The 24,015-nt window shown below is 38.4% G+C and overlaps 1 protein-coding gene across 1 annotated transcript in view; it reads right to left on the bottom strand.

Moving 5' to 3' along the window:
- Skap2 (src kinase associated phosphoprotein 2) overlaps positions 1–24,015 on the bottom strand; it is a 161,268-nt gene that overhangs the window by 58,587 nt on the left and 78,666 nt on the right. Inside the window, exons 5-6 of the mRNA XM_041640740.1 lie at positions 4,262–4,339; positions 3,174–3,257 (exon numbers count right to left, since the gene is read on the bottom strand). Coding sequence (XP_041496674.1) covers positions 3,174–3,257; positions 4,262–4,339 — 162 coding nt within the window. The remainder of the gene's footprint in view (positions 1–3,173; positions 3,258–4,261; positions 4,340–24,015) is intronic.

Below are 24,015 nucleotides of genomic sequence, written 5' to 3'. Positions count from 1 at the left end.
CAGTTAGTTTTCACTCCTTTGTGATCTAAAGGTATTTAATTTAAATTACCTATTTTACCTCCTTGAATTTATGTCTATCTGCCTAGCCACGCCTCTGATTTCACAACAGCTCAAGCAGTGAGCATCTCTAAGGATCTTTGGATTCCCACTGTTTATTATACCAAGTATCTAGCAAATGTTTACCAAATAAAGTGTGAGTAAATGAGAAAATGAATGAATGAGTGAATGAATGAATGAATGAATGCCTCGATGGGAATCTGAATCTCTAGGGTGTAGACTGCTTGATGAATGAGGCTTACAACAGTCACAGGGAAAGGAAGGAGATGGGAGAATGGATAGTATTTCACAAAGTGATAAAACACGCACTATATATATTTGTTACTTAAGGACCTGAATGGCTATGAATAATAAATATAGAGATATTTATGGGTATAGAGGTAAGTGCATTACAAACCCTGGAGGATGGCCGTACTCTTTCTAAGCCATTACTACTTTGATAGGTCAATATGGTTTTTGGCACACACAATAAGGTAGAAAATGTGAGCTATGTATGTGTCAAACAGTAACGAAGTATGGCTTAAGCTAGAGAGTGGTATCAACCCCGCCTCGTACCTCTATGAACCATTTATCTCAATCCTACCTGCTTAGAGGTTTACAGTTTTCATACATCTAAATAACTCTTTCCAAAGTTCACACACACCATAAAGCTGTACAACTTAGCTACCTGATTATACAAAAGAAAATTAAAATGTTATTTGATAATGTTTTCCCAGAAAAAGATGAAGTGGCAGGAAACCAGGATCATGCCAAACAAGCAATTAAGAAATGTTAAAAGGCACATTTTTTTTCCAGAGTGCCTGAAGAGAAGACCAGGATTCCAGGAAAAAAAGAACTGCTGCAAACAGACCTGGGACACCTGGGAAGACACAGCCCTGGTGGTGCAGCACAGGCTGGGGTTTTAGGCACCAACAAGGGAAGGGATGTGACAATCCTAGCTTCTGAAATACAAGGGGCTGAGGGAACTAAACGGGTCACAAAGCACTTAAAATGCAAAATGCTAAGAATGATAGCACCATAAGGTCTAGCAATAAGAACAGGAGTGGAAATTTACTATCTCAAAGGTTCTAGCTGATTTCTTTATGTGACATTGACCTTTGGAGTTTTAGAAAACTTCAAACACTCCTTTGAGTTTTAGGAAATTTTGCTGGTTTCAACTAACACTGACATTAGTAATCACTGTCCCTCAGTACATAGAAATGAGGAGCCTAATTGAACCAAAGCCACGTGTATTTGAAACTTCTTTCTTTTTTTGTGAGAAATGATAAGATTTTTATCTAAACTCACAGTAGTACAGAAAACATTTCTATAATGGTAATACACATTCGATCTGCGATGGTCAAAACTGAACTTGATGAGTTTCCTGACACCATCAGAAGCAGACGGAGGAAGTGCACGCGCTGTAAACTGTGACTACTTCACGGGAGCCATCATTACATAGAACATGTTAATGACAGAATCCAGACAGGTCACTGAACTGTAAGGTCATTAATACCACCAGCCAAAAGGTGAGATCAACTTCTGGTATTATGTAAAACTTCAAATTTATTTGAAATACAATAATTGCATATAGATATTGCTTTAATAAACATTACCTATTTCTTTCCTCCTAGTTTAAGGTCAGAGTACTTATTTTAGAAGATTTTCACTGTTTCTGGCTTTCTATAAAATGCATACAAATTGCATATATGTGTGTGTACATTGTTCATAAAAAATTCATTACTGCATATTTATTGTATAAAACAATGGTTTCATAACATTTTAGTCAAACCTACCACCTAGGCTACTGTTTATCTCTATAAAAAAAATAGCTTGTACTTTAGAATATACACCTTTTGATCTGCGTTCCCTTGGGAAAAAGTAAAACTAGAAATATATATATATATATGTATATACATGTATATACATATATATATAATTTCATTATTTTGAAGCTTCACTTATTCAAATAAGAAAGCTAAAATTATGTGACCTATTACTAAAATTAGGCATTAGTTAGCAAATAAAGTTTATTAACTAATGCTAGCGAAGTATGAAGTTGTAGAGTATGAAAGTTAACACAGGGTGTACAGTGGTTACAAGCCTGAACCATAAAGAAATTCCAGGCCTGCCTTCTACCACTCTGAGAATGGACATCACACAAACTTAGCCTCTCGGTCCTTTGTTTTCCTAACATTAAAATAAATGGGATAACCGCACAAGTCTGGATCCATGGATATGCTCACAGCAGATGGGGGCTACAGGGCCCTGCTTCCTGAGGAGTCACATGCAGTTAATGGTGGATGGGGAGAAGGAGGGACATTTCCTCCAGTGGTGTAGCCACTTACAGCAAGGTGCCCTCGCTGCTGCTACTCTAATGAAACTTACAGGGAAGGGAAGGAAAGAGAAGGGAAAGGAGGGGAGGGGAGAGGAAGGAGGGGGAGGAAATGATAGTGGGCAGTGAGGAAGGGAAGGGAGGAAGGAGGGGAGGGAGGCTTAGCAGTAGAGGGTGCAGGAAGTGAAGGCAAATGTGATCAGAATGCATCATGCACAGGAGTAAAATGGCACAGTGAAACCTGTTAAATGTAGGGAATGGAGGAGGCTCTGAGTAAAATCTTAAATGAATGTGAATGTGAACTGTTGACATGGACACAGCCATGCCAAGGACCGAGACCTTAGACCCAAGGGAAATTGACAAAACTTTACCCAAGCCACATGGGCTGTGGCAATTATGTACAATTGATATTGTTAATAAAAACAAAATCAGTAAACAAGTAGGCCAGTAATGAGCCTACTTCATAGAAGGGCTGTGTGTTAAATGAGTTATACTAGTTGACTTGCTTATGTAGGTAGATAAACTACTTATACAGTATCTGGAATATAGCAAACTCAATACACGTCTGCTTTTGCTGTTGGCATCTGTAAAGTCAGGCTAGGAAGTACTATGTCATTAAATTTTATATAAACAATTTTCCTGCCTTCAAAAATTTTTATCTCCTATCATCATGAATCTCATTTTTCTCCAGTTCTACAGAAACATCTCAGTGTTTTCTCCACTGTTGTCTTCTGTTCAGACTGCAGGAAAACGGTCAGAAACGCGTGCAAAGGAAACTGATGTGAGCAAATGCCAGCACCACCTTTATCGCTGCCGTAATAATAGAACACTGTCTTGCTGAGAGCACACCACCGCTTCTGCCACTCAAACCCCAGGAAGCTGTGATCTGCAAAAAGCAGAATGAGCAGGTTAGACTATGCATGACTTACATAACGCCACTCCCTTACCACACGAGGGAAAGTTAGCTAGTACAGTTGCTGGGCTTCCTGTCACCGCTGTCATTAATCTGTATGTTCCATCCCAAAGGATAAAGTCCAGCAGAGATGGGGAACATCACACTTAGGACTGTTTCAGCTGTCTGCCGCCAGACTTTCCCTACAGAGACAGTCTCAAAAAGGCACCTGACGACACACTCTTGATATAGCTGATCTGTGGGTCTGATTTTCTCAAATTTGTCAGGAAAGGGAAAGGGAGAGGGTGGCTTGGTTAATTTCTACTACCTCTTTCAGCTTAAAAAGACAAAAAAAAGTACAAGTGGAATATAATCAGAAGGTCTGCACAAAAGCTACAGCAAGCTGTACGGTCATAAGTTCTCCTGCTTTCATTCCTCATATCATAACACCGCCCCCAGATTTCTTTTTTTTTTTTTTTTTTTTTGGTGCTGAAAGGAGACCACCTGGCCAAACCACAGCTACCAAGGCCAATGGAGAGGGAATGCTGAAATGAGAAACAGGCAACAGCAGGTGAGATGCCAGGCTGTTCTGAACCACAGCAGGCCAGTGTGTGCCAGTCGGGCGTAGGGGGGCCCACATGAACTAGTGGTGAGAAACTCCAACCTTAAGAACACAGTCGTGAGCTGAAGCTTTCCCAGAAGGTGCAGGACACTGCACTTGAATCACTTACAAATACCTCAGGTTGCACTGAAAGCCAGACCTAATATTTTGCTAGTGTAAAAAAAAAAAAAAAAAAAAAAAACAAAGAAAAAAACTATAAAACTGAAAGTGGGGTTTCATGTCTGGATAAGGTCACCCACATTTTCTAACATCCCTTAACTGCCTAAAGAGAACACTCTTCTGCAGTACTCACAAATACATTTTATCTTAGAATAGAAAACAAACAAACAACAACAACAACAAAGGCTTTAGTGTTTTTATTAGCCCTACAGCTCACCTTTTCTGCGTTTTTCCAGATAGCCAGCCTTTAGGACAAAAGGAAGGTCCTGGGCTGCAATTGGAGGAAACTGGTTTCCTGTAGGGAGTGAGAGAAAGGAAAACAGTGGGTAGGCAATTCACTCTGGAAGAGCTCTGTTCACCTCATCTCATTGCGGTCAGGGTACCTTTAATCACTGCAATTACTCAAATCAGATCTGGCAACCTTACTTCAAATCCATCCCATAGACTCCCTTCCCTCCTCTTGTAAATCTTGAATTAAGGAAATAAATTCATGTTCGTAAATACAAATGAGGTAAATGCTGTAGCTGAGCTACTTCAAAAGGGTGATACTTTCCATCTATATTCAAAAATCAGAACTATAACAAATAAACACAACAATCCCAGTAGAGAGGTGAGGGATTTCAAATAAATCGCAGATGCGCGTTCACATTTCTTTTGGATTAGCTCTTCAAGAGTGGAAATGTGTATCAACTCTTACCTGTATATTCTTATTCCACCAACTGAAACAAAGTGATTTCCCCCAAAATCAAACACAGTGTTCCTGAGTCCACATCAAATTCTCTCCCCCCCCCCGACCTGAATTCATAGAGCAACCCTAAAGCAAGAGGTGTGAGTCTGCTTTATGCTGTAGGTTTTTATAAGGCAAAGAATCTAAGACTAGATCACTGGATAGAAGTAGCATAAACAGTGAATTTCCACAAAAAAAAAAAAAAAAAAACCCCCAGAGATCAAGTTTTAAGTTAAAGTCAGTTAGAAACTCATGGTAATATGTGACAGATAGATGTGACAAACAAAGAGATGATAGAAAAGTACATATTTTTCCATACCCCAACCACTGACAAAGATACAGAGCATGCATCAATGGATAAAACAGGGCTGTCATAACCTGCCAAGACAGGGTAAGATAGTTTTGAAAAGTTGCTTGCCTTTGAAAAATGGTATGTCAGTTATGTTAGGCCTTAGCCAATGTTGGTTGCTTCAACGCTGCTAATGTGACTTTGGGTGATTGCCTAGGTAGCTAGTTGTCTCTGTGATTTGTTGCATGTTTTGGAAGTTGTTTTACTGAACTTCCTAATTACCCAGGTAACATTATTTCCCTTCTCAGATCTTCGATGGGGTTGAAGACTATATAAATGCAGTTACTTTCTCTCATGACTTGGCCAAGTTATTTATTATACAAGACCTAAGCTAGTTAGAATAGGATATTTGTACTTATTGTATATAATTTCATAGTAGGTTTAGAACTCTCTTATTTAAACAAAAGGGGGAGGTGTTACGGGAGGTCCTCCAACTCCTCCAGCCTATCGCCGCTGAGATACCAGCCCATTGGGGCGTGGTCTCTCTCCCTTTAAAAAAGCGGCCACTTCCCTCTCCTCTCTCTCTTCACTTCCTGCTCCGCTGGCGACTAGACTCACTTCCTGGTTGCGCAGAGGGCTGACAGTGATCTGTAAGTTTTTTCCCCTTTAAATAAATACCACCCTATTAATCATAAAAAAAATTATATAGAAATTATATCTAAGGGGACAATGAGTTGGACCAAGCATTAAGTTAATCAAGGTATTGTGGAATGCCTGGGTCTCACTGAGTAGTAGTACCACAATCTGTGGACTTCCAGGGGGCAAATATTATCTTAACACAAAACAAATGTTCTCTGGGACCACTGAGACGGCTCAGCAGGTAAAGTGTGTGCTGCCAAGCCTGATGAACTGAGTCTCATTCCCAGGAGGCACAAAGTGGAAGGCAAGAACCAACTCTTGTGGGTTGTCCCTGACCCACATGGGTGTGTGGATACATGCACACATATAAAATAAATGTAATAAAGTTAAACGGTCTCAGTTTTCAGGAGGAAACAAGTTATTCTGAGGTGAAATTCTTTTTAATTTTTTTATGTGCATGAGTATTCTGTCTCCAGGCATGTCTATGCACCATATCTGCATAATAACTCTGAAGGACAGAAGACAGTGTGGGATCACAAATTATTTAAGCCACCATGCGGGTCTTGGGAACCAAACCTTGATTTTCTGCAAGCACAGCAAATGCACTTAACTGCTGAGCATTCATTCCAACCCTCGATTAACACTTTACTGACCAGAAACAAGTAGAGAGTAGATGGAAGGAAGGGAGAAGAAAAAGGGGAGAAACAAATTTGTGAGGGTGACTATATCACTTAACCGCTGTGGAATAATCCTTCTGTATACCTAGCCACAAACCTAGTCCTACACAAGTACTAGAAGGAAAACCCCAACCCAAGGAAGTTGGCTACATCAACAAAAACACAGACAATTGATGATCTCATGGCAGTAAATTCCAAGGAAGGGGAAAACACACAAAATAACATCACCAACAACAAAAACTAAATTAACTGGATGAAGTAATAAGGGTGGCAGGGCTGCGTTCCCAGCACCCCGGCACCCCAGCCGCCCGCTCGGCTAGCTTATGCCCTAAATAACAACACACAAACTGTATTCATTTAAACACTGCTTGGCCCATTCTCTTCTAGGCTAATTCTCACATATTAATTTAGCCCATTCCTAATCATCTGTGTGTAGCACCCCAAGGTGCGCTTACCGGGGAGATTCTAGCCTAGTCCATCCTGGGTCCGAGCTTCATCCCGGGAGCCGGGCGTGGTGTCTCTCTCTGGCGTCTGTTCCCGAGAGGAGAGCTGTGAGTCTCTGACCTCACTTCCTCTTCCTCCCAGCATTTTGTTCTGTTTACTCCTCCCACCTATCCTCTAACCAATAAAATGGGCCAGGGCAGTGCCTTTATTAGCCAATGACCTTCCTCCATCAACTGGAGATACAAATGACTGGTCATTAATATCCCTTAATATAAATGGACTCAACTCACCTACAAAAAGACACAGGCTAACAGATTAGATACAAAAACAGGATCCATCCTTCTACTACATACAAGAAACACACCTCAACCTCAAAGACAGACATTGCCTCAGACTAAAAGGTTGGGAAAAATTTTTTCAATCAAATGGACCTAAGAAATAAACTGATGTAGCTATTCTAATATCTAACAAAATAGACATCAAACTAAAATCAATCGAAAGAGACAAAGAAGGGCATTTCATATTAGTCACAAAAAAAATCCATCAAGAAGAAATCTCAATACTGAACATCTATACCCTGAATACAAGGGCACCCTCATATGTCAAAGAAATACTTCTAAAGCTTAAATCACACATTAAACCCAAACACTAATAGTGGGAGACTTCAGCACTCCACTCTCACCACTGGACAGGTCTGTGAGACAAAAAATTAACAGAGAAATAAGGGAACTATCAGATGTTATGACTCAAATGGACTTAACAGACATCTATAGAACATTACATCTAAACATAAAAGGATATACCTTCTTCTTAGCACCTCATGAAATGTGGTCAAAAATTGACCACATACTAGGTAACAAAACAAACCTCAACAGATACAAAAAAATTGGAATAACCCCATGTATTTTATCAGATCACCATGACTTAAAATTAGAATTCAACAGCAACACTAATTCCAGAAAGCCCACAAACACATGGAAATTAAACAATGCTCACCTGAAGCATCAATGGGCCAGGGAAGAAATAAAGGGAGAAATTAAAGACTTCCTAAAATTCAATGAAAATGACCACCCAACATACCCAAATTTGTGGAACACAATGAAAGCGGTGTTAAGAGGAAAGTTCATAGCACTAAATGCCTACATAAAGAAGCTGCAAAAATATCATACTAATGAATTAACATAACATGTGAAAACTTTAGAAGAAAAAGAAGCAAACTCACCCAGAAGAACTAGATGGTAGGAAATAATCAAATTGAGAAATGAAATCAACAAAATAGAAACAAAGAAAACAATACAAAAAAAATGAATGAGACAAAGAGTTGGTTCTTCGAGAAAATCAACAAAATAGACAAACCTTTATCCAAACTAACCAAAAGGCAGAAAGAAGAATACCCAAGTTAACAAAATCAGAAATGAAAAGGGGGACATAACAACAGACATGGAGGAAATTCAGAGAACATTAGGTCATATTTCGAAAACCTGTGCTCCACAGAATTGGAAAACGTAAAGGAAATGGACACCCTTCTGGATAAATATCACTTACCAGATAAGCAAATTAAATAGACCTATAACTATTAAAGAAATAGAAGTAGTCATTAAAAGTCTCCTAACCAAAAAAAGTCCAGGACCAGATGGTTTCAGCTCAGAATTCTACAAGATTTTCAAAGAAGAACTAATACCAACACTCCTCAAATTGTTCCAAACAATAGAAACAGAAAGAACATTGCCAAACTCATTTTATGAGGTTTCAATTACCCTGATATCCAAACCACATAAAGACATTACTAAGAAAGAGAATTACAGACCAATCTCACTCAAGAAAATTGATGTAAAAATACTCAATAAAATACTGGCAAATCAAATCCAAGAACACATCAGAAATATCATCCACTGTGATCAAAGTGGCTTCATCTCAGACAGAGATGCAGGGATAGTTCAACATATGAAAATCTGTTAATGTAATACAAACTGAATATAAACAAACTGAAAAATAAAAACCACATGATCATCTCATTAGATGCCGAAAAAGCTTTTTGACAAAATACAACATCCCTTCATGATAAAGGTCATAGACAGAGCAGGGATACAAGGAACACACCTAAACATAATAAAGGCAATATACAGCAAGTCAACAGCCAACATCAAACTAAATGGAGAGAAACTCCCAGCAAGTCCACTGAAATCAGGAACAAGACAAGGTTGTCTACTCTCTCCATATCTATTCAATAGAGTTCTTGAGGTCCTAGCTAGAGCCATAGGACACCAAGAGGAGATCAGGGGATACAAATTGGAAAGAAGAAGTCAAACTCTCACTAATTGCTGATGATAAGATAGTTTACATAAGTGATCCCAAAAATTCTACCAAAGAACTTCTACAACTTATAAACACTTTCAGTAATGTAGCAGGATACAAGATTAACTTAAAAAAAAAAAATCAAAAGCCCTTCTTTACACAGATGATAAATAAGCTGAGAAAGAAATCAGAGAAATATCACCCTTCACAATAGCCACAAATACCATAAAATATCTTGGAGTAACTCTAACCAAACAAGTGGAAGACTTGTATAACAAGAACTTTAAATTTTTGAAGAAAGAAATTGAAGAAGACACCAGAAAGTAGAAAGATCTCCAACACCCTTGGGTAGGTAGAGTTAACATAGTAAAAATGGCAATCTTACCAAAAACAGCCTACAGATTCAATGCAATGCCCATCAAAATCCCAGCAAAATTCTTCAAAGGCCTCAAAAGAATGGTACTCAACTTCATATAGAAAAGCAAAAAAACACAGGATAGCAAAAACAATCCTGTAGAATAAAGGAACTTCTGGAGGCATCACGATCCCTGACTTCAAACTCTACTACAAGCTACAGTACTGAAAACAGCCTGGTATTGGCATAAACACAGACAGGAGGACCAATGGAACCAAATAGAAGACCCAGATATCAATCCACACATCTTTGAACACCTTATTTTTGACAAAGAAGATAAAATATAAAATGGAAAAAAGAAAGCATATTTAACAAATGGTGCTGGAATAACTGGATATCAACATGTAGAAGAATGAAAATAGATCCAAATCTATCACCATGCACAAAACTCAAGTCCAAATGGATCAAAGACCTCAACATAAAGCCAAGCACACTGAACCTCACAGAAGAGAAAGCGGGAAGTACACTAGAACACACCGGCACAGGAGACCACTTCCTAAATATAACCCCAGTAGCACAGACACTGAGAGAAACAATTAATAAATAGGACCTCCTGGAATTGAAAAGCTTCTGTAAAGCAAAAAACATGGTCAACAAGATGAAACAGAATGGGAAAAGATCTTCACCAACCCCACATCAGACAGAGATCTCATCTCCAAAATATACAAACAAACTCAAGAAATTAGTCATCAAAAGAACAAATAACCCAATTAAAAAAAATGGAGTACAGACCTAAACAGAGAACTCTCAACAGAGGAATCTGAAATGGCTGAAGGACACTTAAAGAAATGCTCAACATCTTTAGCCATCAGAGAAATGCAAATCAAAACAACTCTGAGATTCTAATTTACACCTGTAAGAATGGCCAAGATCAAAATCACTGATGACAACTTATGCTGGAGAGGTTGTGGGGTAAAGGGAACACTCCTGCATTGCTGGTGGGAGTGCAAATTGGTATAGCCCCTTCGGATATCAGTTTGGTGATTTCTCAGAAAACTAGAAAACAAGACCCAGCAATACCACTATTGGGTATATACCCAAAGGATGCTCAATTGTACCACAAGGACATGTTCTCAACTATGTTCATAACAGCATTGTTTGTCATAGCCAGAACCTGGAAACAACCTAACTGTCCCTCAACCGAAGAATGGATTAAAAAAAAAATGTGGTACATTTACACAATGGAATACTACACAGCAGAAAAAAATAATGACATCTTGAAATTTGCAGGCAAATGGATGGATCTAGAACACATCATATTGAGTGAGGTTACCCAGACCCAGACTTATGTACTCACTCATACGTGGTTTTTAGACATAAAGCAAAGAGAACCAGCCTATTCACAATCCCAGAGAACCTGGATAATGATGAAGACCCTAAGATAGACATACATGGAGCTAATCTACGTGGGTTATAGAAAAAGAAAAGATCTCCTGAGTATATTGAGAGCATGGGGACCATGGCAGAGGGTTGAAGGGGAAAGGAGAGGAAGGGAGGGGAACCAAGAAAAATGTGGAGCTCAATAAAATCAATAAAAGAAAAGATTTTTTAAAAAGTGCATCAGTAATAACCCCTTTAAATTATACTTAAGTCCTCAGAAGAACTTCATGATTTATGTAACATGATATGCAGTTAATACTTTCTGATTGAAATTCGTTATAATATATAACAGCAGTAATTTCTCTTTTAAAACCTTGAACCCTCACATCGTTTGGCCCTCTCACAATGGTCAGGAATATGTCATCAGTTAAGATTCAGATCAGACCAAAGGACGGAGGCTCTCCAGATGCAGACACAATGATTACTAAGAGAAGGAAGCTACAGCTATATCACTTTATACAGCAGGCAACACCAGACAGTCACTGGACAACCACTTATACCAGAATACTATCTCACAGGAGAGACTGATTTGGCAACTGCACAGCTTAGACATTACTGTCGGTTTTAAACTAGTTACAAACAATTTCCTTTTCTTACGGTAAAAGCAATAAAAGAAGAAATCATATCATAAGGGCACAGAGAAAAAAATAACTTGCATTTTAGGCTACTCTATATACAGAAAATTACAACAGGAGATTGGTCAAAAGGCCACAAGCTTAATATTCTGAGGAAATTGGGCCACATTTTTAAATGAGTATTTATTTATTATGACCATCCTACTTTTCTAAAGCAAATCAAAATATTAGACATTGGAACTAACCCCTGTTGCTGGACATGGTAGCATCATGCCTCGGTAAACGCAGCATGATAACTCACCCCAGCAAGGAAACTAAGCAAGGAGTGGTCTTCCTCCAGAACCAAGCTTGCAATCTTGATGAGGCAGCAGTGGGTCAGAAGCATTCGGGCAGGGAGCTGGCTTTGGCTCTTCTACACTAGTTCTGATGGGATGTGAAATTTTAAAATTTGCAAAGCCAGTGTACAGCTGGGGTCTTAAGACTGAAGCACACACGCTGCACCTTCAGCACAGCTTATCTTCAACAGCGTCAAGTCTATCCTGGATCCTAGCAATTTTCAGAAAGCTTGAAATATGAATTAAAAATCAACACAAGCTCTGGCTCTTAGTTCTTCATTAGTTTCTCATTCAGGTTCTTCTCTGGTACAAACAGGTGGCAAGGGATCAGATTGGCTCCAAGACCTTTTCACAATCGACATTGTGGATTCATTTTCTTCTCATAATTTTATGAGAAGGCTGGTGGCCAATTTAAATACTAGACATGTGAGAAACCTAAAATTGCTTTTACTATTTTACCATTAACAAGTCATTATGATAGTATGGGCCTTATTGTTCACATTTTTATAGTTGTCCAACCTTGACTTCATGCAATTCTTGCTAAGTTTCTGAGTGTCGCCTTTGCTGACTACAGTTTTCTTTTATTGCTTGGCATTTATATAGTCTTCGACATGAACACTAAACCTCTCAGCTAGCATAATCTTCCCACCACTTTCATACCATTAAAAATTCCTGTTTCTATTGGAAAAGAAAGGAGAGAGATTTATTTTTTAGAGACTGCTCTTTGCTCGTGTGATCTTTCACTCTGAGTCAAATCTTGGTCTAGTCAAATACTCTGTCACCACACGATGGGACTATTTCCCTGAAATGCAAAGAGTTAAGGATAAACTCCTCATCCAATCCCACCTCAAATACTAACAAACTATGGGCTAATCCAAGCCTTTTACTAAAATAATATTTTATTAATGTTTTGAGTGTTTCATATAATATATGTTATCATATTCACCACTCTGTCTCCTTCCAGGATCCACACATCCCTCCTATTTTGTTTTGTTTTTTTAAGTCACCAATCTGTGTTGCCCAAATCCTCCTGGGTGTGTGCCCTGCCCTGGAGCAGGCTGACCAACCAGCACTCACACCCTTAAAAAAAACTGACTCACCCTACCACAGTTATCAATAGTTCCTCAGATAGGAGGGGGACTTTAAGTCATACCTTGAAGGGAAGGGGGGAGGACAATTTTGTCTGCCTTGAGCCCACGCAGGGCTTGGCATACTGTGACAATCATATATGCAACTATCCTGTCATGTCTGAAAAACCCGTTTTGCTGCAGTAAAAAAATGGAAAAAGAAAGAAAATTATAGGTCAACCTCTCTGTTGAATATGGATGAAAAAGCTCTTAAATGAAGACTTAAACCTAACTCAAAATCACATTATAAGGTTCATCCCCTATGATCAAGTCAGCTTAATCCCCGAGATGCAGGGACGGTTCAATACATGTAGATCAATGAATGTAATCCACCACAAGGATCCAAGGACAGAAACCACATGATCATCACATTAGAGTCAGAAAATCTTTGCCTTCTAACAAAATCCAACCTCTCTTCATGATAAAAAGTCCCAGAGAATCTAGGGAGTCTGGGACATATCTCAACATAATAAGGACAATACACAGTAACCGCCCACAGCCAGCATCTTTCTAAACAGAGAAAAACCCTAAAGCATTTCCACTAAAATCAGGAACAAGACAGGGTATTCCCCCACACACTTTCCTCTCCTGTTCAGTAGAGTGCATGAAGTCCTAGTTAGAGCAATAAAACAGCAGAGTGAGATACACAGGGTACAAATAAGAAAGGAAGACATCAAAGTATCCTTATTTACAGGAGATATGGTTCTTCACATAAAACACTCCACCAGAACACCGCTGCAGCTGCTAAACATATTCATCAAAGTAGCAGGATGCAAAATTAACACACAAAAATCACTAGCCTTCCTATATACCAAGAACAAGCATACAGAGAAAGAAGTCAGGGACACAATATCATTCCGGATAGCAAAAACAAAAAAACAAACAAAAACAATACAACAACAACAACAAAGCTTGGAATAAATTTAAGTGAACCGGTACTATGTAATGAAGTGTTGTGATAGAACCAACTGAGGTCATTTAGAAACACATCTGGAGAGACCGAATAACGGCAATAAGCATATTTTTCAAAACAAATGTAAGGAATTAAGCTGGAAATGCTGATTTTTATTTTTAAACTTACATATAAATAAATGCATAAGTAATGCAATGCAAAAAAAATCGAAGTGAACAACTTGTACAATAAAATCCTATCCAAATCCTTTTAAATTCTTCCTTCACATTCATGCTTAGTGTAAGTCCCAAAATTGAGGGAGCTAGCACTTCCTTTTGCCTCTTCTAATTTCCCATGATGAGTCTGAAAACCAAGGAAAAATGTCCACTAAATGCTTGTTTTGGATTTAATGCAGATCATACAAGGCTTCACTGTTTGGAGACCACCACCTTATTTCACATGAGAACACTTTCCTGCTCCTCCATCCACAAACACCTGTCTAATGTTTCTTAAGAAACGGCCTCAGAAGTGTTCATAACCCTTGTGACTCCAGTTCCAGGGGACCTGACATCCTCTCCTGACCTCTGTGGACAGTGGGCATTCACAGAGTGCACAGACATACATATAGGCAAACAAGTCACACAATAAAATAAAGAAATCTTAAAAAGACATCCTGTTTCTGCAAATTTGTGACGAGCACAAACCACTTAGCCTCTCTGAGACTCAAGTTTTCTCATCTAAAGCATGAAAAGCTCAGGACAAATCAACTCTGCAGCCGTCTCAACTCTAAGACTCAGGAATCAATCCACACCCATGGTGTTCTTGTGCTTTAACAAGGACTAGGGAGCAAAGGGCTTTTCTATCAAATGTGGAAACTGTTTCTAACATTTTCTTTTAGGTAGATCAATCGGTGATTTCTCTTATAGCTACCACAGAAAGAACTATCTTATATCATTGCCTAAAAATCTATTTTCTGAAATGCTATGTTCTACCATTGGTGTAATAAAAGAATGTCATCTAAAGCTGTTATTATTTTATGACACTAAAGGAATCATGATTATCTAACATCAATGCCTTAGCAGGATATTCGTATTTTACCATGTATTTAAGATCCTAGAGTATTTGTTCCATCTTCTTTAAGTCATTAGGGCAGTTTTGCTCCCCAAGCAAATGAATGAGAATGGTTCCCAGAGGCTCATATACTAGAATATTTGGTCCACAGTTGGTGGAACTGTTTGGGAAGGGTTTGGAAGTGTGGCCTTATGGAGAAGGTGTCTTCCTGGGGGTGGGCCTGGAGGTTTTAAAAGTCCATCCATTCCCAATTAACAATCTCCACCTCATGGTTGTGTCTCAAGATATGAGCTCTCCACTATGCTTCAGCAGCAGGCCTGCCTACCTGCTGCCATGCTCCCTGCCATGATGGTCATAGGCTCTAACCCTCTGAAACTGTAAGCCTCAATAAACTCTTCTCTAAGTTGTCTTGGTCATGTGTCTTATCACCGCAATAGAAAACTAACTAAGGCAGCCTATCTTTTTGAAAATTTCCATATTGGTTTAGAAATATATAAACACAAGCAAATCAATAAAGGGAAAACTTGTATTTTTGGATGGAAAGGAGGATTTTCTATATGCAGATGCCTCTGGGAAACTGATTAGAAGAATTATACACAATTTGGACTTAATTCCTCTTCCTTTCTACTTGTCTGTGCTTTATTTTCACATGGGCTGTGGGATTATTTGCTTATTTTTACAACTATTTCATGTTATGTGTTTTAAGATACAAAACTCTAAAAACATAAAAAAAACTTAACACTTCTAACGTTTTAAGAATTTGCTTTATTCATCTACTTTTCCTGTTATGCACACACAATTTTGGGTTAGCAGCATCAGAGACAGCAGTGTACAGAGTTATACCACTCAAGTATAGTGCCGTTTACAGTTTTGGATCAGCTTTGAAGAAAAGAGAACGGATACACAAACAACTGTCATCCTATCTGCAATTTCCAAAACAGTCTCAGGATTAAGAGCTGGTTACAGTAAGCTTGTTTTTTTAAGTAAAAAATAATAATCAAGCATGAGATTATTTTATACAGAGTCAAACACAGCTCAGTTAGGAGTCTGTCTATTCACAGCCCTACTCTGATCACGTAGTAAGTGGATTTGATTATCACAGCACACCAGGCCTGATGACTCTCATGCTGTCATCCATCACCTAATCCCCTAAGAAGGCGACCCCTTTTCGGTATTTCCCCTCTTTTGCTATTCAAAGCAATTCTGATGATTTAAAGCATTTTGCTAATAATAATAATAGCCAGGTTAAGTGGTGCACGTCTTTAATCCCTGCACTCAGAAAGCAGAGGCAGATGGATCTCTGTGAGTCTGGGGTTAGCCTAGTCTACAAAGTAAGTTCCAGGACACCCAAAACCCAACAAACCAAACAAGTAAACAAAGAACCACCAGACTGTGTTTTTCCTGCCCTCCTCTTTTCACACACATAATGTGCCAATTTCCCGTGTCACAAAAAGGACTTTGATCAACATGGGTATGAAATTCATGCATCCTTAGTTATTTTGACAATTAATTCAGTAATATTTTACTTCATACCCCAACAGATTATTCTGTAGCCATCAGTACATGACACATTCAGGAGGGCAAACAGCAGATGCAGAAGGGGTGGGGTGGGGAGCAAGAAAGCAAGCCACTACACAGAGAAATGTTATTGCTATGGAAATCTGGGGGAATAGGATATGGGAAATCTACATATTTTTCTTGCAGTTTCCTGTTACATTATCTTAATTAAACATCAGATCAAAATAGTCAACGCAGATACAAAATGAACTGGAACTACAAATATCATCCATATTTACAAGGGAATGGCAAAAATTCAGTCCTCAGTTTTAATCATTAACATGAAGGAAGGAATTCAAATTTTCTGAGTCTCTGCTTCCAAGGAAACCATCTCCTAAGGACACATGACTAGTTCCTGGTACTGAAATGAGAAAGAATTTCATGTGTTTCCAATGTCCTCAACAACATTTTCATAGTATATAAACACATATTTCAAAGGGTTTTTAAAAATATAACATCACTCATATCTGACCAATAACTAACACCAAAGCAAAATTCAGTTTAAAAAATTCTGCAGAGTATAAAACCCAGGCAGGTAGCCCCAAACAGCTTTATTAAATTCAAAAGTAAGACTACAGAAGATTATGATTGACATCTGGCATATTTTCCAGTTCATGCTTACAAACACCAATTGACCCACTCAACTTATAGTAAGCATTATATCCTAAGAAGATGCTTGCATGCCCCATGTCTGCAAGAAGCTATACAATCCTCTAAGATTGCTGTTTAAGTCAAAATATTCTCCAACTATTAGCCAATTAGGGGTACAGTTAATGCATTCTTAATTATAAATTCACATTTACATTACATTTATAATTTTTAGTGCCCTCACAGGGACATAAGCTTAGATAGATATTCCCTTAATACAAAACAAATCAGCAATAGATCAAAAACTTTTAAAAGCCATGTCAATCTTAGCTCATAAAATTTGTGGGTGGTTTCTGTTCTGTTTTGAGACAAGATCTCAGTAGCCCGGAACTCACCTCTGCCTCACTGAAATTAAAGCCATAAGTTATCGACAACCTGTTTTGTTTTTTTAAATAGGACCTCACTTTGTGGCCTAGGCTTGCCTAGAAGCGGTGACTGTCCTTGTAATCATGGGAATCCTCCTGTTTCAGTCTCCTTAGCACTAGAATTACAAGTATGCGCAACCATATTTGGCTACCCTGTAGAACTTTGAAGCATATGTGTGTTTCATATGAACAGATGCACAGAACATTTTCCTGAGACTGATCTAACATCAAATCTCTTCCGTGTGGTTGTGTAGCTGAAGGAATTGTAAGGTATTACTAGTCACAGAACAGTAAATTACCAGTGAATACAACTCAGCCTTCACTGTCAGAACAGCTGCTTTCAGCCGTACATTTCTAGGACCTGGAAATAAAAGTTTAGCATAAGCTTACTTCTCATTCTGTTCTTGCCTTTAAAAGGAATACCTGTTGGCATGAGACTAACTAGGGACATGTGGGACTGACTGGGGAACACCCGCTAGCAGCCACACGTGGGATTAGCTGGGAATCCCTGTCAGCAGCCACATGTGGGACTGATGGGGTGGCAGTACTTCATGCAGAATATATGCAGTACTCTCCAGCAGCAGGCTGGAGTGTGCTTCACACTAGACTTTCAGCAGCAGAGCTGCAGGCGGTATCTTAGATGTACTTCTTTAAGATGCACAGGCTCAATTTTAAATAAACTACATTATGTTGGACAGCATTCTTAGGAAACAAATTTAGGGGGCTGACAAAAAGGCTCAGTGAATAAATGGTATCCTGTAAAAAATAGACAAGCTGGGTTTGGTCCCCAGAACCATGGCAGGAGAAAACCAACTGGACAAGTTACCCTCTGGGGCCTCCATGTATGTACTGCAACATCCATGCACCTCTATGTATCTCTCTCTCTGTGTGTCTCTGTCTCTGTCTCTCTCACACACACACAATAGTAACAAGTACAATTTGAATTTTAAGACACATTTTTCTTTTTGTTTTTAAAGAAACTAGTTTAAAGCTTTTTTGATAATGGCGCTAGAGGGATGTTTCAGCAGTTAGGACATGCCCTGCTCATGCAGAGGACGCTAATTCAGTCCCTGCATCCTGCTTGGAGCAGCTCATAACTGCCTGCAACTCTAGCTTCAGGGCTTCTGATATCCTTAGCCTCTGAGAACACCTGCACCTATAGGCACATACACATTCGCTGACATACTCACATAATTAAAAAAAATAAAAAACACATCTTTTAAAATTTTGTTTATGAGGTTTGTTGAAAATGTTTTATAAATATTCAACACAAAGCTGAAAGAATATTGATGAGCAGATGATAAATATAGTCCTGCAGTTATACATTCTGAAACACAAGAGAACTAGAGGCATACAAATAATGATGCAGGTGGTAACTTTTACAGATTACCTTTGAATAATTTCAAAACAAATAGGATTTTTCTAAAGAAAAAATGAATTTTAAAAGCCTTTAGTACATCTTTCAAAAGTAGTCTGAGAGATTGATATAATAAAACAAATAAATTATATATAATATACCTACATATACAAATAAATATATGCATATAAATGTGTTGCTAATTCACTAATCAAACCCTTTGAATGCACCAGACACTGTGATGGGCAAGGGATGCAGCTGCAGTCCTTCCTTTGGGTGGGTCGTGAGTAGGTGCTGCTGAGATGATGAAGTCATGAATTCAGAAGGAAAAAGGATGAAATAGCTGGAGGACAGTTGGAAGGAAAAGCCAAGGGGCCATGCTGACATCTTGTCTGCCACCTTAACAATGACTTTAAAGTGATGCTCTCAGGCCGCTGTGCATTTTGCTTTAGCTGTTTCCAGACTGGTCTGGAACGTGTCCCATACTGACCTTAAGTTCACTATGTAGCCCAAGCCCAAATGTGAGGCCTCAAACTCCAGATCCTCCTACCTCAGCCTGCTAAATTCTGGAATTACAGATGTGGACCACCAGCTCCAACCAGTTTTAAACTTATAGTCACTAATACAAAGCAAGAAACACAAGAAAAAGAAATTCAAACAGAAGACAGCCTTAAAAGTGCTCGTTTTTAGTAAACTAATTTTGGCATATTCCTTAAAACTAAGTGTTCATGATATACATGTCTAATGAAAATACAGACAGCGGCATCCATCCCAAGGAAGACAAGAGAAAGCAGTGGTGATATGTCTACTGTGTGAATGGACTATCTTCCCTTGGGGCTCCCAGAGGTGACAGCGCCACCACCTACGAGCTCTTCTCCAGATTAAGAGTTATCATACTGCCAGGTGGTAGTGACACACACCTTTGATCCCAGCACTCAGAAGGCAGAGTCAGGTGGATCTCTTTGAGTTCACAGCCAGCCTGGTCTACAAAGCAAGTCTAGGACAGCCAAGGCTACACTGAGAAGCCTTGTTTCAAAAAAGAACCAAAACAACAAAACAAAAAAAGAGATGCCATACCAGAACAAGTTACCATAAAGGTTTAACTTTTTAGTTAAAAATGCCAAAGTTAAAATCTTGAAAAGCTGCAGTATTTACTAACAGGCCAGATACAACAATGTGGCTTCATAGTAACAGTGTGGTCAGCCTCACTTGAACCAAATCAACTAAGAACAGTGATAGATAAGATATTTTATTATATATTTTTCCAAGAATTTGGCTGTAATTAAATTGTGTCTGAAGGGATTATGACACATATTCTCTATGAAAATAAGAAGTTATATAAATTTATATAAATAACGCACTCTCCATTTTTTAATAGTAAGACAAGACATTAATTAAATAAATAGCTGAATTAAATTTTTATCTAGGTAATTTTAAATTTCACACAACTGGGGCTGGAGAGATGGCTCAGCGGTTAAGAGCACTTGGCTGCTCTTCCAGAGTGCCTGGGTTCAATTTCCAGCAACCACAGCAGCTCACGACTGTCTGTAACTCCAGTTACAGGGGATCTGACATCTTTACACCAATCCACATAAAATAAATTTAAAAAAAATTCACACAACCGAGTTCTAATGAAGACTGAAAATGTAAAAAAGTTTTTTTTTAAAAACAAACAAACAAACAAATTCTTCAGAGGATGCTGCTTTAGCAATTTAACATTTGGTTCAATTATCTGTTACTAATTTAAGAAAATGGCAACTACTGGGAGCTCACCAAGGCCAGCTGGACTGTGACCGAAAAAGCATGGGATAAAACCGGACTCTCTGAACATGGCGAACAATGAGGGCTGATGAGAAGCCAAGGACAATGGCACGGGGTTTTGATCCTACTTAATGTGCTGGCTTTGTGGGAGTCTAGCCAGTTTGGATGTTCACCTTCCTAGGTATGGACGGAGGGGGGAGGACCTAGGACTTACCACAGGGCAGGGAACCCGGACTGCTCTGTGGTCTGGAGAGGGAGGGGGAGAGGAGTGGGGGGAGGGGGAGAAAGGTGGGAGGAGGGGGAGAAGGGTGGGAGGAGGGGGAGGGAAATGGGAGGCTGGGAGGAGGTGGAAACTTGTTTTTTGTTTATGTTTTTTTTTCTCCTTTTCTCAATAAAAAAAAAATTAAAAAAAAAAAGAAAATGGGCACACTATTATAATTCCATACATGAGCAATTCATAAAAGCATTAGTTTACCAAATGATGACTTTTTCAGATGTTTATGAGGAAAAATATTTGCACAGATGCCACATGAACCCTTGCAGATACTTAAGAAAAAAGATAAATAGATCAACAGAAAAATAGGTTAAAAAATTGAAGCAAAGCAATTCAGAATGAGAACAGAAGCCAATGTAGTGAGTTGTTATCCTGCCCCAGGGCTCCCACCTTTACTACTGAGTTCACGCCAGAAGTTCAGAAATCACAACTGTCTTCGGATTAGCATCTGGGACACCGTGTTTGCTAAATAGTTCTCAATAGGCAATCAAGCACTTCCAACTAAATACTAGCATGGAATTCTACCATCTATCTTAGGAGGCTAGCGAGCACTATCAACAGTAGAGAGAGCAAGAAGAGACTGTACCTTCAGGAGGTTCTGTAGATGTGAATCCTGAACACTCAACTAAAATCCTGTCCTACAAAATAAACCACAGTACCTAATATGTGCCACAACAGAAACAACATCTACGGCAGAAAAAGAAATGAAAAAGTCTGTCTAGAGAGAGTGCTAATTTATTTTAAATGTATGAGCATTTTAAATAAAGAAAAACTAGAGAAATATAATACAGAAAGATCTCTACTATACAGCAAGATCCCTAATGCTTAATGATAAACACAGCAACAGAATATACAAATTGATACACACTTTTCAATTTGAAATACAGGTTCTGTATTTTATGTATTCATACGATGCAGGGACAGCTCACCCGGAACTGTTAGCAGTTCTTAAATCTAGGAAGCAGGCTGTATGGTGGAAAGTTAAAAACTTTTTCTTTATTAGAATCACAAATTACATACTTTTATATAATACAATTTTTAAAGAGAAAATAAAATCAGTGTCTTAAGTAATTTCAATTATTAAAACCATAACTGATAACTAAACTATTCTGAATGAGCTTTGACAACACCAGTGCAGGTTTATGGTATAATAACACAACATGAAAACAATCTGCCTGTTCCTATAAAGGTACCACGTGAAAACGCACACAGAGCCAGCTGCCTTTAGCTAATCCACCCTGCCCTGAAGGTGCAACTTCTTTACCATTCCTCCAGAAGCACACCCCTTCTCACCACAATTAACAGAAATCGTCCAGCTGGCCCAGAGACAAATCTCAACTCTCTAACATTTTCCCGATTGTAACAATATAAATATCTGAGGAAAAACAGAATACCCGTCCTCTTTAAAAGACTAAAGAATATATTCTTTTCTGAAAGTTATTTCTTACTAGTGAATTTTAGAGTTATTTTATCTATCTTTAATTTTAAATTTTATTTTTATTATTGTTTTAGAGTCACATGAAAGTAATGAACTTCATTCTGACATTCCCATATAAATGTGCCACGATACTTTTTAGTGCTCTTAATTGTTTTTCATAAAATAAAATGAATTCAAATTGGTTGACATAGGTTGAACATTCCTAATCTAGAAATCTGAGTTCTAAAATACTACAAATTCCAAACTTTTGAGTGCTACGATACCACATGTAGAAAATTCCACACCTGCCATCAAAAGAACACAGGTGTAGTAGACACTGTATAAAAATCACCCTTGGGTTATGTGTATAAGGTATATATGAAACTTAAATGGTTTCATGTTTAGACTTGAGTCCAAGTCCCAAAATATCTCTTATTTATGTACAAATATTGCAAAATCTAAAAGAAAAAAAATGGAAACATTTCTTAGTCGCAAGCATTTTGGAGAAAAGGTATTCAACTTATTTTACACAAATAACAAAATGATCTATGGTTTTTGCTCTGTTTCAACTTAAATGTCTTCAAACTCATGTGAAAGTATGCATTAAAAATTGTGCCAGGCTTTAACTGGTATTCCAAATTCCATCTGGGAAATGAATTTTATAGCTAGGCCATAAACTTCTAAAGTCTGAAGTTTTAATAGATATGCTGACACAACCTTAACCATAAGAGTTCTAGCAACTGCTGTGCTAATAAATCTGTCTGTTTCTATTATGCCTGTGACAAATCCATTAATATGAATGATGTCCACTTCACACAGCACACTCCACAGCAACTGCACAAGCTATGTCATCTCCATTCTGAGTAGCAAATCAGTAATCAATATTTGTAAAAGCAGCAGCTAATCCTTTGTAAAATCACTGCTTCCGTGATTGAAGAGTTTGTTCAAAACACACAGTTAATCCCTCTTCATCTGCTTGAGCCTTCTATTCATCCCAGCCTCTTACTGTGCGGGCCGCAGCCGATTAATACATCTCCACATGCTAAACATGGCCTGACAATTGACACAGGGTAGTGCTGACAGGATAAGCTCTACAAACACTGGCCTTTCAGAAAGAAAGGAAACCTGAAATGAATGTTCAGGAACCCAAAGTTTACAAACAGGCTTACTACTGCCTCCCCAACTCCAAAGCCTGACTTACTGCGCCCCAATGGATCCCTGCTTTTAGTGTGAGCAAGTCTTCTAGCTGGCTCTAGAATAAACTGGTTTATTCATAAAGCCTGCACTGTTTTAACCTTTAAGTGGGGTGATGAGCTGGCCAAGAGACACTCACATGCAGAGAACAAGAGGGAGAGTACTAGGTGTGACGGTACAGCAACCGATCTCAGCTCTTCCCAGAGCTACACTCAGAGGAAATCTCACAAAGAAAAGGACCTTAATGGTGAGTGCAAAGCTTCCGATGGGAAAATAGACATTTTCAGACTGGGAACTGATTACCAATATAGTAAACATTCTGTTGTAACAGAAACAGATACAAAGCCACAAAGCAAAAATTTACTGATCTCTAGCAATCGAATCATTCTTAAGGAAAATATTAAATTAAATTTTATTTAAAGTCCCAACATAAATTTCTGTAACAGTTACTTCAACTGAGCTACTCCATGCAACCTTAATTGAAGTTGCTTCAAACAAAATGCAAATTCATGTCAAATTAAGAGCACAGTCT

The sequence above is a fragment of the Microtus oregoni genome, unplaced genomic scaffold, assembly GCF_018167655.1.
Source record: "Microtus oregoni isolate MIOR12 unplaced genomic scaffold, Mior012 000064F_ref0000363, whole genome shotgun sequence".
NCBI classification, from domain to species: domain Eukaryota; kingdom Metazoa; phylum Chordata; class Mammalia; order Rodentia; family Cricetidae; genus Microtus; species Microtus oregoni.
The sequence above is the reverse complement of the archived record's forward strand: the minus strand, read 5'-3'. Positions and strand labels throughout refer to the sequence as shown.